The following is a 15,175-nucleotide window of genomic DNA, read 5'->3' as shown; positions in this document are numbered from 1 at the left end:
GATTACTATATTAAACCAACCCAGATGATGGGGGCCCCGAGTGGCTGAGTGGTCTAAAGTGCTGTCCGTTACGGATCACTACCATCTCACCTCTGTCTGCGTGGGTTCGAGTCTCGGATTCAGTCAACGTGGGTATGTGAGAAAGCTTGCCAGTAGCTTCTCGTGGGTTGGTGGTTCTTTCCGGGGTTTTCCCGGGTTCTTCCTCCACCATTAATACTGGCCGCCATGTATAGCCTATCGTGTGCTGAAAAATGGCGTTAAACCCTACAACAACCAACCCAGATGATTACAACATTTGGGTGACAAGGATTACTTGATTAGACCAATGCAGATGATTATAACAGTTCATTGACAAGGATTACTGGACTACACTAACTCAGATGTTTACAACATTTGGGTGACAAGGATTACAGGATTACACAGTCCCAGATGATTACAACAGTTCAGTGACAAGGATTACTGGATTGCACCAACCCAGATGATTATGATAATTCCCTGACAAGTTTTACTTGATTACACTGACCCAGATGATTACAACAGTTCATTGACAAGGATTACTGGATTACACCAACCCAGATGATTATGACAATTCCCTGACAAGGATTACTGGATTACACCAACCCAGATGATTATGACAATTCCCTGACAAGGATTACTGGATTGCACAAATGCAGATGATTACAACAGTTCATTGATAAGGATTAATGGATTACACTGAACCAGATGATTATAACAGATCATTGATGAGGATTACATAGATTACACCAGCCCTGATGATTACAACAGTTTCGTGACAAGGATTACTGATTACATTAATCCTGATGATTATGACAATTCCCTGACAAGGATTACTGGATTACACCAACCCCGATTCCTGTTTTTCTGACCCACCACAATAGTGATAAATATTGCATGTACTGTGAGTTGGGGTTTCATTTTAGGAATTGTTCCACTTGACTGAAAGTTTTCATTTTAGTAACTGTTTCACTTGACTGAACTTTTTCATATTAGTAACTGTTCACTTGACTGAAAGTTTTCATTTTAGTAACTCCTCCACTTGACTGAAAGTTTTGATTTTAGTAACTGCTCCACTTGACTGAAAGTTTTAATTTTAGTAACTGCTCACTTGACTGAAAGTTTTTCATTTTAGTAACTGCTCCACTTGACTGAAAGTTTTAAATTTAGTAACTGCTCCACTTGACTGAAAGTTTTCATTTTAGTAACTGTTTCACTTGACTGAACATTTTCATTTTAGTAACTGCTCCACTTGACTGAAAGTTTTCATTTTAGTAACAGCTCCTCTTGAGTGAAAGTTTTCATATTAGTAATTGTTTCACTTGAGTGAACATTTTCATTTTAGTAATTGTTTCACTTGAGTGAAAGTTTTCATATTAGTAATTGTTTCATTTGAGTGAATGTTTTCATTTTAGTGATTGTTTCACTTGAGTGAACATTTTCATTTTAGTAATTGTTTCACTTCAGTGAATGTTCAGTGGATCATCGGTTTTAACTCTGATATCATCATTATTTTTTTCAGTATTTCCAGCATTTGAAAATGTTATGTTTTTTTGCCTCAGGGTTCATGTCCTCAATACTGTTACCATTGTTATAATAAACTTGATGTTTGAAGTATTACCCACATCACTGATCATTAACAATTTTTTTTTTTTACATTCGTAAACAAGTGTTTCCCAACCTTTTCTAGTGTGAGGACCCATTTTAATTTCAGAAAAAAATTTGCAGATCCACACATGCAAATAGTTGTTCTTTTAGGCTCCATTATAATGACCCTATGGCCTCCCTGTGACTGCAGCCCACAGGTTGGGAACCACTGCTGTAAAGTATTAAAAACTATGTAAATAAATTAAGAACACATGTTATTAAATCTTTGATAATTGCAAAATATATAATGTTAATTAAAAACATTGTATTAAAAGCTGAATCAAATGACCTCAGGTAAAATGTACACTGCAGCTGAAAATTTGAATTGTTTGTTGGTAGTCTGTCACCAACATTCACCATCTATAATGTAAATAGAGAATTTTCATGTTTATTTTCAGTTAACAATCGAGATAGTTTCTTGCTACATTTTCATCATGTATAAATTCCATTAGAACCCTGTTTTGAAAGATTTATTAAAAGACAGATGGTGATTGTAAGGGCATCTTAGTAATGGTAATTAGTGTAGTGCATTTTTGTCCAGATTTTAGGCTGATGACAAATAGTAAGTGAGGATGGCAAAATATACAAGAATTAAGGTGTCAGTAGGTCCATTCTGGCCAATTTGCAGGCAAGGTATGAAGGTGGTAGCATAAAGCATGTATTTATAACAAGTGTAGACTTTCTTTTGTGCCATTTTGCTTTGCTTTCTTCTGACAGCTATTTTGTTTTGTTTTCCTTTGTATTAGACTAAACTGAGCTCAGAAGACATTCTGGAACCTCTAAGAACCCTTATCAGTCAGTTACATCACCTACAGGACTTGCTTACCAAGTACAGATGTCATCTAAGCTTGGCCCAGTTTCTGCAGGTAAGATAGTTTTTTTTATCTCAAGGACCAAGTGCAGATGTCACCTGAGCCTGACATTGTTCCTTCAGGTGAATTATTTGTACTGGTCAGCTTTGGAGACTTTCAATTGGACATTGTTCCTTCAGGTGAATTATTTGAACTGGTCAACTTTGGAGACTTTCAATTGGACATTGTTCCTTCAGGTGAATTATTTGAACTGGTCAGCTTTGGGGACTTTCAGTTGGTTATTGTTCCTTCAGGTGAATTATTTGTACTGGTCAACTTTGGGGACTTTCAGTTGGTTATTGTTCCTTCAGGTGAATTATTTGTACTGGTCAACTTTGGGGACTTTCACTTGGACATGGAAATTGTTCCCATCCATGGGTTAGAATAAAAACATGCCTACAGTGCAAATCAGAATTTTTTTTACCTAATATATTAGACCATGCAACATACACAGTGCAGTAGTAAGTGCATGTTAGTTCTGCCCCGGCCTGTGAAGATGTTCCATTCAGCATGAGTAAACCAGTAATAATGAGTGTCATCAGTTGTTGGGGGGGTCTCAAGTGGTTTATGGCTCTCACCTTTAAATATCACTCATGTCTAACCTCTGTAGGGGTTAAGGCTCAGTCAGTGTGTGAGAAAGCTAGTCTGTAGTTTTCTATGGGTTTCTTCTTCCTAGGGACTTTACTGGTTCTTCTCCACCAAATATACTAGCTGCCATGTATATCATGTGCTGAAGAACGGTATTACACCCAACAAAAGCAAACCAAACCTAACAGTAGTGGCCGAAATGAGTAACCTACCTGTATATTAATTTGATAAATTTTACTAAGTTACTTAAAGGAGACCAGAAACCAATGGAAATATAGAATAATAATAAAAGCACTATAGAAGAAAACCTTATTCTGAAGTATCATCTGTGAGTGTAATGCCAATATTGAAATATTGGCATATCTTCTTGGAGCTGAATTTCCGCGCCTATTACAATTGGGATGTGACGTCATAGTAGCGACTCCAGCATCATAACTTGGAGTTGCCAGAGTAAAAGACAATGCCGCTTTGCATTGCTTATGGGTGTAATAGTACATTAAGAAAAGCCTGTGGACAACATTTCTTTTTTCTCCAAAATAAAAAGGCATAAAGAAAGTATGGATACATTATTACAAGCGAGTCGATTTCAAAGCAACACCATACAGCACTCTGTGCTCATTACATTTCTTAAAGGAATGTTAAGAGAGGGATACTGAAAAAGTGGCAGCTCTAGGATACGCAAATGCTAGGCCTAGACTCAAAGTTGGTGCTGTTTCATACATACCGTTGGATATTTTAGATCTTGGGGAAAAGTGTTAAACATGTGAGTTACGAAAATAGGCAAAAGGCTGAGTAAGTGACCACAAAATGCAACAATCAATTTACAGATTTCATCTACACAGCAGTGCTAAAAAAAAATTTTAGCCCGACACCTTGGGCCCCTCGGATTTTAGTTCAGGCCCATCCTGTATTCAAAGTGAGGTGTCCATTGGGCTTGTCAAAACAAAAATTGTTTGCCTGAGGAAACTTTGATCATGCTGGTGAAATGAGTAAATGTATTTTCAAGATGTTGACATACATGTGTATGCCTTAACACGGCACAATCTAAATCAAGTCACCACTGTCCAGGCTAGGTGAAATTGAGATCTGATTTTAATCCATTGGAAGCTTTGCTAAAAATAAGATTCTAAACCTGTTGTGTTTTGAGGAAACACAATTTTCAGTAATGTTTAAAAAAAAAAAATTTAAATACAAAAAAGAAAACTTTCAGTCCATGCTAGTTACATGTAGTATGTATAAACGGTAATCTGTAATGATTGGAACTGATATAAAAATATCCCCTGGGCAGTTTAAATAGCAGCGATTAAAAAAGAGGTCATATATAAAATCAACATTTCACATTAACTGGCTGACAATAGAAATTGGGGTAGGCAACTATTGACCCCACCCCCTTGCCCCAATGTGCGAGTACCCATGGGACGTGCCATTTCTCCCTGTGATACGCCTTATTATCCCCCAGGACAAGCCCCTTTTTTATATTCTGATTTTTTCTGAGAAATGAAAATTGGCAGACATTATGTAATAATCTGGAGTTCTCTACGAAAATCTGGAGATATCACAAGATCAGGAAGCAGATGTGGAAATATCCCCATAATCTGGAGGTTTTTTTCCCAGCTTGAGAGTTGACAGGTGTGAACTGTCCGAGCTTGTGGAATTTCAGTCAGGGCTAGTGAGTGAGTTTATTTAAGTCACCAGCCCGGGGCTTGTGCCTAAACAAATTTTCATTGAGCACTGACCAGTTCAGTACATAAACTATTTATACCAGACATGTATATACTATCAGATTTGTCAATACGCTAACTGTAGCCTGCATGTAAAATACACTGTAATTGAATCCTAAGAAGGAAGCTTCTTAATGTTTAAATTAATTATTTATGATTTCTGCTTTGCAGATTTATTTGTGGGGAGGTGAGGTGTGTGTGAAAAACTTATGCATAAATTATGACAGATGAAAATTGTTCTCAATGCCTTTTACACCTCCCTGGTAATGGATATTGTTTCACACATAAGTCGGTCCTCGTTCTAGTCTCTTTGCCCAGAATTCAGTATTATCTCTCAGTGTTTGAGCGTTGGATGTATATTTTTAAGATTTTAGTCCTTTGGTGGTGTGTGTATGTGTGTGTGTTGGGGGTAGGTAATGAATATGTAATTTTCACATAATAATATTGGACCTCATCCTTCTTAAATAAATTTATTGCATTGTGGTAAATTTTTAATTTTTACTTTGGGCACCATCAATTAATCCTTATCACATTATTGCACAGCACACAGTGTATAAATATTTATTTTAAAATTACATTGCTTTTTTTAAAATTCCAAAATATGAAGTATCAGCACTTCTTACAGATGTACTTTTCTGCTTTCAAGTCTTAAACACTTTGTTAACACACTTTTCAACAGATATAGTTTTGAGCATATCTCAGAAGCAGATTCAACTTTTGAATGTGCAACCCAAATTTGGTCTCCTCCCATCTGTCTCACTCACCATGGTTCTGTTGTATTCGAGGAATGGCTAGTATTGCGTCACGGGACCATGTGATCTGTCGTCTCATCAAAGCTCGGAAAAGCGCGGCAATTTACGGAATCGTGCTATCTTCCGTGCAATATAATCACTACCCACCTACGATATTTAATTTATAAACATTACAGTCTAATTAAAATTTGTAAAGAATTACGTAAAAGGAAAAGTTTTATTTCTGGTCTCCTTTAAAGTATTTTTTTTATTCCACATGTGTGTGTGTGTCTGTGATTTGGATTTTTAATGTAGCTTTAACAATTTTCCAGTCATATCACTACAATGTCTACAGTGTGGCAGTTCTATAGTGGTGTCTAGCACTGGGGCATCATGCCACAGACATATAGCGTCATGTCCCACCAAGTCGCATTATCCTGACACCAGGCCGACCAGTCCTAACAATAACCACTTAATGCTGAATGCTAAGTGAGGCAGGTGCTAGTACCTTTTTATTATAAGTCTTTGGTATGACTCAGCCAGGGTTTGAACCCACAGCCTTCTGCATCTGAGGCAGATGCTCTAACTACTTAGGCCACCAGAGCCATCTTTTATTCCACATGTTCAAGCTGTAATCTTTTGAATTCCATCAAATGATTTCTTTATCTGTTCTTGATGTATTGTCTTTGCTCGCAAACACCATAGATCCAGATCTGCTGGTGCATTACATGGTGGCAGATCAGTGTCTTTGTTGTTTGTGCTACTAATTACTCCTAACAAACTGCATAGATCCAGATCTGCCAGCATATGGTTTGATGGGAGATCTTTGTCTATGCAGTGTGCAGTTAAACCCAACTTATCAGCAAGTACTTTATCAACATTGTACAGAGACAGTTGCCCATACAGAAAGAATCTTCCAGTTGTCAGAATATGGTAACATTACAAACATTGTTTTTAAAGGAGCTAAATATGTGGATAATAAAACTTTAAAATAATGTTTTTACATTAAATGCCATTTCTTTTGTGACCTCTGTTCTGTGTTTGGTACAGTCTGTTTTTCTTTATGATTATTTTGTGAGGTAACAATAACTGGAAAGAGAGAGTGAGCAATTCATTGGTTTGTACAATGAAGAAAATGACGCTTGAATAAGTTTCTTCAAGTAACAAAGTTTGTTTTTGCAGGGACATTTAAGTTCATAATTATCAAAATGCCCATTCAAAAAGGCATTTACTTATAAAACCCTGTGAAAATCCAAGTTATATTATTATACCAGTAGAAGGCATTTACTTATAAAACCCTGTGAAAATCCAAGTTATATTATTATACCAGTAGAAGGCATTTACTTATAAAACCCTGTGAAAATCCAAGTTATAGTATTATACCAGTAGAATTCATGTTGTGCAAGGAAAAAGAGAAAACAGAAAGTATATGTAAATAAAATTTGTTGGGATCTCCAAGCCACATGATCAAGGAAGTGTGTATGTAGCATATGCTCTTATATATCAGTGTAAAGTCCATTGAATTAATGTGAACTTGGATATAAGTGCAAAGTCAAATGAATTAATGTGTACTTGGATATAAGTGTAAAGTCCATTGAAATAACAAGGAAGTTGGATATCAGTATAAAGTCCATTGAATTAATGTGTACTTGGATATAAGTGTAAAGTCCATTGAAATTATGTTTGCTTGGATATAAGTGTAAAGTCCATTGAATTAATGTGTACTTGGATATAAGTGTAAAGTCCATTGAAATAATGTGTACTTGGATATAAGTGTAAAGTCCATTGAACTAACAAGGAAGAATGGCAAGGAGAAAAGTGTTACAGGAGGCATGGTGTATTCATAAGCAGTTCATTTCTAGTTGATCATTCTGAAATTATAGTTTGTAAAAGCTTTAAAGAAACTGATCTTGGGTTTACAGCACATAATGTGATTGAAGATAAATAGGTCAAACATAATAAAAGCACAAGACTTTGTCAAAAATAAAGCAATTAATAATGAAAATTCATTTGTATATATCAGATTTTGTGGTTCTGAAATTTAAATATTATGAGAGGGGACCTGCTGTAACTTGATATTTATGGTTTGTAACAGCTACAAGATTCACAAAAATTGGAAACCCCTAACCCCAGAGAGTAAATTTACAGTATCCTTGCCACCATTGTCTTGGAAACCCCTAACCCCAGAGAGTAAATTTACAGTATCCTATATTGATTGCAGGAGACAACAGAGTCGGTGACATTTCGGATGCTGGATAAGGTGGTGGCACTGGAACTGATTTCCCAGACTCTGGAGACACAGATTCGACCTTACATGAGGGAAAACAACCTTAAAGAGGACCATGTCTTCTCCAAGTATGTCAAGGTGGGTAGGAAATTAAGTATGTCAAGGTGGGTAGAAAATTGACACACAAAAAATTTGTTTTATATCATGCTACACTTGTCATGGATCAGAGAACCTTTTGTGATGGTCTTTCATCTGTCATCCATTGTCTGTTTTTCATCTGTCTTCTGTCTATTAGCACAAGTTTGTTATCTCAGCTTCCCCATAACAACTGGGAGGATTGTCATGGAACATTACATACATAGTCATCTTGTGTTCTACTTGATCACAAATAAAAATGGCACTTCTCAGACATCCACTATGGTTGCCAAAGCAACATTCTTGAAAATTTTGTTTCCACTACTTGTCCAGATGCAGGTCAAATCGGCATGCATGGTGTTTTCACAGAAGGACTTCATATGATGTCTAGCCGATTGTAAACGAAAAGGGTGCTGATCTGTCATTTATTCTGGCATGGTGGCTATCTTGAGAATCTTGTTGTAGATACTCCTTATGATGTTGTGTTGGTATTAAATGAATATGGCGGCAAACTGACATGCAGTATGGTTACCATGGTAGCAGATGTGAAGATTTTTTTTTGTGTTACTTTGATTAATGGATGGTCATATCAATATGGGGTCTGGCTGTCCTTGAGTGAAAAGGTGCCACTGTAATTTTTGTCATGATCACCATGGTGGCCATTTTGAAAGTCTTGTTATCACGTCTTCTGAATGGATGTTCATATTGACAAGGGGTTTCCGCAAAAAAGACATATCTCTTTTTTGTCTCAAATGACAGTGGTGCCCCTCAGAAATTAAGTATGGCCACCATTGTGGCTGTCTTGAAAATCTTATTGCTACTTCCCTATTTGGATGGTCACATTGACAAGGGATCGTCACAAGACAACTTAATATGATGTCTAGTTCTGATGTGGCTGTCACTTTCTTATGAATGGATAGTCATATAGATTATAGAATGTTCACTGAAAGTATTTTTATGCTGTCTCCTTGGTCCTAAATGGAAATGGTGCCGATCAGACCTCAATCATGGCCACTACAGTGTAAATCTTGAAGGTCTTAGTATTGTTACTGCTTGTTTTCACAAAAACACTTACATAATGTTGGTGTTGTTGTTATTGGGTTTAACAACATTTTTCAGTACAAGATAGGCTATACATGGCAGCCAGTATTAATGGTGGAGGAAGAACCCAGGAAACCCCCCACCGACCCATGAGAAGCTCCTGGCAAGCTTTCTCGCATACCCACATTGGCTGAATCTGAGACTCAGACCCACATAGACAGAGGTGAGATGTCAGTGATCCGTAATGGTGAGTGCTTTAGATCACTCAGCTACTCGGACTTGTATAATGTAAACTTTGTCCTAAATTATATTGTTTTCAATGTAATATGGCCACCATCTTGGATATCATGAAAGTCTTGTTATTTTCTGAATTGATTTGTATATTGACATTGGGGTTTTGCTAAAAGACCTTTTATGATACCTAGTTTATGCTATATAAAAATATTTCTCCTCTGACATCCAATATGGCTGTCATGGTGACCATCATGAGAGCTATGTTACTGCTACTTGTCCTGAGCAGATTGTTATATCGATATGGAGTTTTGGTAAATGACTTTTTTTGGTGTCTAGTTGGCTAGTTGGTCTTCAATGATATGGTACTGATATGACACCCAACATGGCTACCACAGTGGCTAGCTTGAAAATATTTTTATTAATATTTCTGATCCTAAACAGATGGTCATATGAACATGGAGTTTCTCTTTAAAACTTGTGGTGTCAGATTGGTTTTATATGAAAATGGTGCACTCTGACTCTCACCATGACTTCCAGATCTTGTTAGCACTACTTCATGTGTTGTCTAGTAGGTTCAAAATGAAAATTCTGTCCATCAGACAATTGATGTTGCTGCTGTGATGGTCATATATATTGATAACATTTATTGATAATCTTGCTTTTGCTACCTTTCCTGAATGAATCAACTCAGGTTAGCACTTTAAGGCGTCTTAAGATATGAATTGAAAAAGATACCATCAGACTGCCATAATGGTTGTCATGGTGGCCAGCTTGAGAATCTTGTTATAAGTGCTTCTTCTGAACAGATGGTCATATTGACTATGGATTTGGTTTTACAGAACAGTAACACAAGTAGATTGTTTAGTTTTGAGGCAGTTGAAGCATGTGGATACATCGGTTTTGTTTTGAGGCAGTTGAAGGATGTGGATACATCGGTTTTGTTTTGAAACAGTTGAAGCATGTGGATACATCAGTTTTGTTTTGAAACAGTTGAAGCATGTGGATACATCAGTTTTGTTTTGAAACAGTTGAAGCATGTGGATATGTCAGTTTAGTTTTGAAACAGTTGAAGCATGTGGATATATCAGTTTTGTTTTGAGGCAGTTGAAGCATGTTGATACATCGGTTTTGTTTTGAAACAGTTGACGCATGTGGATATGTCAGTTTAGTTTTGAAACAGTTGAAGCATGTGGATACATCAGTTTTGTTTTGAAACAGTTGAAGCATGTGGATACATCGGTTTTGTTTTGAAACAGTTGAAGCATGTGGATATGTCAGTTTAGTTTTGAAACAGTTGAAGCATGTGGATACATCAGTTTTGTTTTGAAACAGTTGAAGCATGTGGATACATCGGTTTTGTTTTGAAACAGTTGACGCATGTGGATATGTCAGTTTAGTTTTGAAACAGTTGAAGCATGTGGATATATCAGTTTTGTTTTGAGGCAGTTGAAGCATGTTGATACATCGGTTTTGTTTTGAAACAGTTGACGCATGTGGATATGTCAGTTTAGTTTTGAAACAGTTGAAGCATGTGGATACATCAGTTTTGTTTTGAAACAGTTGAAGCATGTGGATACATCGGTTTTGTTTTGAAACAGTTGAAGCATGTGGATATGTCAGTTTAGTTTTGAAACAGTTGAAGCATGTGGATACATCAGTTTTGTTTTGAAACAGTTGAAGCATGTGGATACATCGGTTTTGTTTTGAAACAGTTGAAGCATGTGGATATGTCAGTTTAGTTTTGAAACAGTTGAAGCATGTGGATACATCAGTTTTGTTTTGAAACAGTTGAAGCATGTGGATATGTCAGTTTAGTTTTGAAACAGTTGAAGCATGTGGATACATCAGTTTTGTTTTGAAACAGTTGAAGCATGTGGATACATCGGTTTTGTTTTGAAACAGTTGAAGCATGTGGATATGTCAGTTTAGTTTTGAAACAGTTGAAGCATGTGGATACATCAGTTTTGTTTTGAAACAGTTGAAGCATGTGGATACATCGGTTTTGTTTTGAAACAGTTGAAGCATGTGGACACATCAGTTTAGTTTGAGGCAGTTGAAGCATGTGGATACATCGGTTTTGTTTTGAAACAGTTGAAGCATGTGGATATATCAGTTTTGTTTTGAGGCAGTTGAAGCATGTGGATATATCAGTTTAGTTTTGAAACAGATGAAGCATGTTGATACATCGGTTTTGTTTTGAGGCAGTTGAAGCATGTGGATACATCGGTTTTGTTTTGAGGCAGTTGAAGCATGTGGATATATCAGTTTTGTTTTGAAACAGTTGAAGCATATGGATATATCAGTTTGGTTTTGAAACAGTTGAAGCATGTGGATATATCAGTTTTGTTTTGAGGCAGTTGAAGCATGTGGATATATCAGTTTTGTTTTGAAACAGTTGAAGCATGTGGATATATCAGTTTTGTTTTGAGGCAGTTGAAGCATGTGGATATATCAGTTTTGTTTTGAAACAGATGAAGCATGTTGATACATCGGTTTTGTTTTGAGGCAGTTGAAGCACGTGGATACATCGGTTTTGTTTTGAGGCAGTTGAAGCATGTGGATATATCAGTTTTGTTTTGAGGCAGTTGAAGCATGTGGATATATCAGTTTTGTTTTGAAACAGTTGAAGCATGTGGATATATCAGTTTAGTTTTGAAACAGTTGAAGCATGTGGATATATCAGTTTAGTTTTGAAACAGTTGAAGCATGTGGACATATCAGTTTTGTTCTGAGGCAGTTGAAGCATGTTGATACATTGGTTTTGTTTTGAAACAGTTGAAGCATGTGGATACATCAGTTTTGTTTTGAAACAGTTGAAGCATGTGGATATATCAGTTTTGTTTTGAGGCAGTTGAAGCATGTTGATACATCGGTTTTGTTTTGAAACAGTTGAAGCATGTGGATATATCAGTTTTGTTTTGAAACAGTTGAAGCATGTGGATACATCGGTTTTATTTTGAAACAGTTGAAGCATGTGGATATATCAGCTTAGTTTTGAAACAGTTGAAGCATGTGGATATATCAGTTTAGTTTTGAAACAGTTGAAGCATGTCGATATATCAGTTTTGTTTTGAGGCAGTTGAAGCATGTTGATACATCGGTTTTGTTTTGAAACAGATGAAGCATGTGGATACATCAGTTTTGTTTTGAAACAGTTGAAGCATGTGGATATATCAGTTTAGTTTTGAAACAGTTGAAGCATGTGGATATATCAGTTCTGTTCTGAGGCAGTTGAAGCATGTTGATACATCGGTTTTGTTTTGAAACAGTTGAAGCATGTGGATACATCGGTTTTGTTTTGAAACAGTAAAAGCATGTGGATACATTGGTTTAGTTTGAAACAGTTGAAGCATGTTGATACATCGGTTTAGTTTGAGGCAGTTGAAGCATGTTGATACATTGGTTTAGTTTTGAAACAGTTGAAGCATGTGGATGTATCAGTTTAGTTTTGTAAACAGTTGAAGCATGTGGATACATCGGTTTAGTTTTGAGGCAGTTGAAGCATGTTGATATGTCGGTTTTGTTTTGAGGCAGTTGAAGCATATGGATATATCAGTTTGGTTTTGAGGCAGTTGAAGCATGTTGATACATCGGTTTAGTTTTGAGGCAGTTGAAGCATGTGGATATATCAGATATTTTCAATGATGCAGTACAGCTGCAGTAACTTTATTTTATTTCCCCAAAATATTAATTATAGATTTCACTCAACATAATGTGTATATCTTGACATTGTCTTAGACAAAGTGAGTGATCTTCTTTCTGTGATACCGGGTTCAAGGACTTGGGTATGACAACAAATTTTTTACTGCACTTCCTGGTATCCTGTCTACACTTTAATCCAAACATGTAAGAATATAATTTTTTTCCAGATTTTGTATGTTGCAGTTTCTCAAGCATAATGACATGGTTTCAATATTCAGCATTTAAAAGGAATAATTAAATTAAATTAAATTAAATTAAATTAACACATTAATATAGTCACCTTGTTGACTTGCAGATATCAGTGCTTTGCACAGAACAACTGTTTGATAAGCAGTTTGTAAGACCTGGATAAACATTGTAGATGTGTTAGTGTTTGAACTGCACAACCATTATTTTAAATAAATAAATAAAATAGAAGTATGCAAACAACTCTTGTAAATGTACCCCCACCTCTCCGGCATCCTGCTGTAAGTTGAAATGATTAATAGCACACAGGGTCCTGCCAGATTTTTTTATTGCTGTATATTGCAATAAATGACATTTATGAGAATCTGCTGACAATGCAAGATGATATTTAAGAATGAAGAAGTCAAAGCTTTACATAACTTGGTTTCTTTTAAATCAATATAATTCCAACTTGACTGAGATTTGAGCAATGTGATTGGATAAAAACAGATACATGATAGTAATCCAAACGTTTTACACATAGGTAAATTCTGGGGACCACTTTTGGTTACAAGTCAGTTCCCTGTTTGCTTTAAGTGAAACTATGTCCATACAGTACTAACTTCTTACAGCACAATAATAACAGCAACCCCAACCCCCTCTGAAACTTCAGATTACAATTTGATACCCCAGATAAAATGTCCAATTAGAAATTCAAATGATGTAATTACTCAGTTCTTCCTGTACTCCAGGGTGGCCGAATGGTCTAAAGCGCTCTTCGTTACGGATCACTGCCATCTCACCTCTGTCTGTGGCGGTTCGAGTCTAAGATTCAGCCAATGTGGGCATGTGAGAAAGCTTGCCAGTAGCTTCTCGTGGGTCGGTGGTTCTTTCCGGGATTTTCTGGGTTCTTCCTCCATCATTAATACTGGCCGCCATGTATAGCCTATCGTGCTGAAAAATGGCGTTAAACCCCACAACAACAACAACAACAACTTCCTGTACTCCAGCACTCACCTATAGCACCAAACAAAGCATATAGCAGGCTGTACGAGTCACTCTAGTAATAAATTACAGAATTTTTGTTTCACCAATTTTTCACAGCTGTTATTGAAGGTCAAGGTTGTATAACATATGAGCAGGGGATCTCAGTAAGATTTTTTTTTAGAAAATCAAAATGCTTAGAAAGCAAGAACAATGAATGCTAAATCAACACATGCCAGATGCACACCTGATGTTAAAAAAGAATAATACTGAATGGCAAAAGTTCCTCATATCACTGCTATGACCCACTATGACTCACTATGACCCACTATAACTCACTATGACCCACTATGACACTCTACCCGATCTATAATATTATGTAAGAGTCAGTGACCCTTAGCTATCAAAGATGGGGCTTAGTTAAAATGCTAATGAATGAACTACCCAATATTGATTGCTTTGTTAATGAAATCAGCTAATTTTAATGACAGAATGGAAGAAAATTGGAATTATAAGGACTAAATGATCATGGTTCAGTACTTTTGGAAGTGTAAATTGTTGCCTAATCACTCACCAACTTTACATAAAGTTTGTACATTAGAGGCCAGATATGCAGAAAATCTTCTAAATGTACAATTCTAAAGTCCTAATCAAATGATTTGGCACATGTATAATAATTGTGATGCCCTCATCAAGTGATGAAGCACATGTATAATAATTGTGATGCCCTCATCAAGTGATGAAGCACATGTATAATAATTGTGGTGCGATCGTGCATATGTATAATTGCGGTATACTCAAGTGATCATGCACATCAAATGATCATGCACATGTATAATTGCGGTATACTCAAGTGATCATGCACATCAAATGATCATGCACATGTATAATTGTGGTATACTCAAGTGGTCATGCACATCAAATGATCATGCACATGTATAAATGCGGTATACTCAAGTGATCATGCACATGTATAATTGTGGTATACTAAAGTGATTAGGCATATGTATAATTATTGTGATATAATCAAATGATCAGGCAAATGTATAATTGTTGTGGTATAATCAAATGATTAAGCACATGTATAATTATTGTACATGTAAAGTGGCATGTGGTAGATTATTTATTTTGCAA

The 15,175-nt window shown here is 36.2% G+C and overlaps 1 protein-coding gene across 1 annotated transcript in view; it reads left to right on the top strand.

Annotated features, from left to right (window-relative positions):
* LOC149808394 (kinetochore-associated protein 1-like) overlaps nucleotides 1-15,175 on the top strand; it is a 221,977-nt gene that overhangs the window by 76,840 nt on the left and 129,962 nt on the right. The window contains exons 23-24 of the mRNA XM_089976616.1: nucleotides 2,409-2,528; nucleotides 7,775-7,918. Of these exons, the coding sequence (XP_089832742.1) occupies nucleotides 2,409-2,528; nucleotides 7,775-7,918 (264 nt within the window). The remainder of the gene's footprint in view (nucleotides 1-2,408; nucleotides 2,529-7,774; nucleotides 7,919-15,175) is intronic.

The sequence above is a fragment of the Sinohyriopsis cumingii genome, chromosome 1 (genome assembly GCF_028554795.1).
Source record: "Sinohyriopsis cumingii isolate HCF-2022 chromosome 1, ASM2855479v2, whole genome shotgun sequence".
Lineage (NCBI taxonomy): Eukaryota > Metazoa > Mollusca > Bivalvia > Unionida > Unionidae > Sinohyriopsis > Sinohyriopsis cumingii.
Note: the sequence above shows the minus strand (reverse complement) of the source record. Positions and strands in the feature narration are given on the sequence as shown.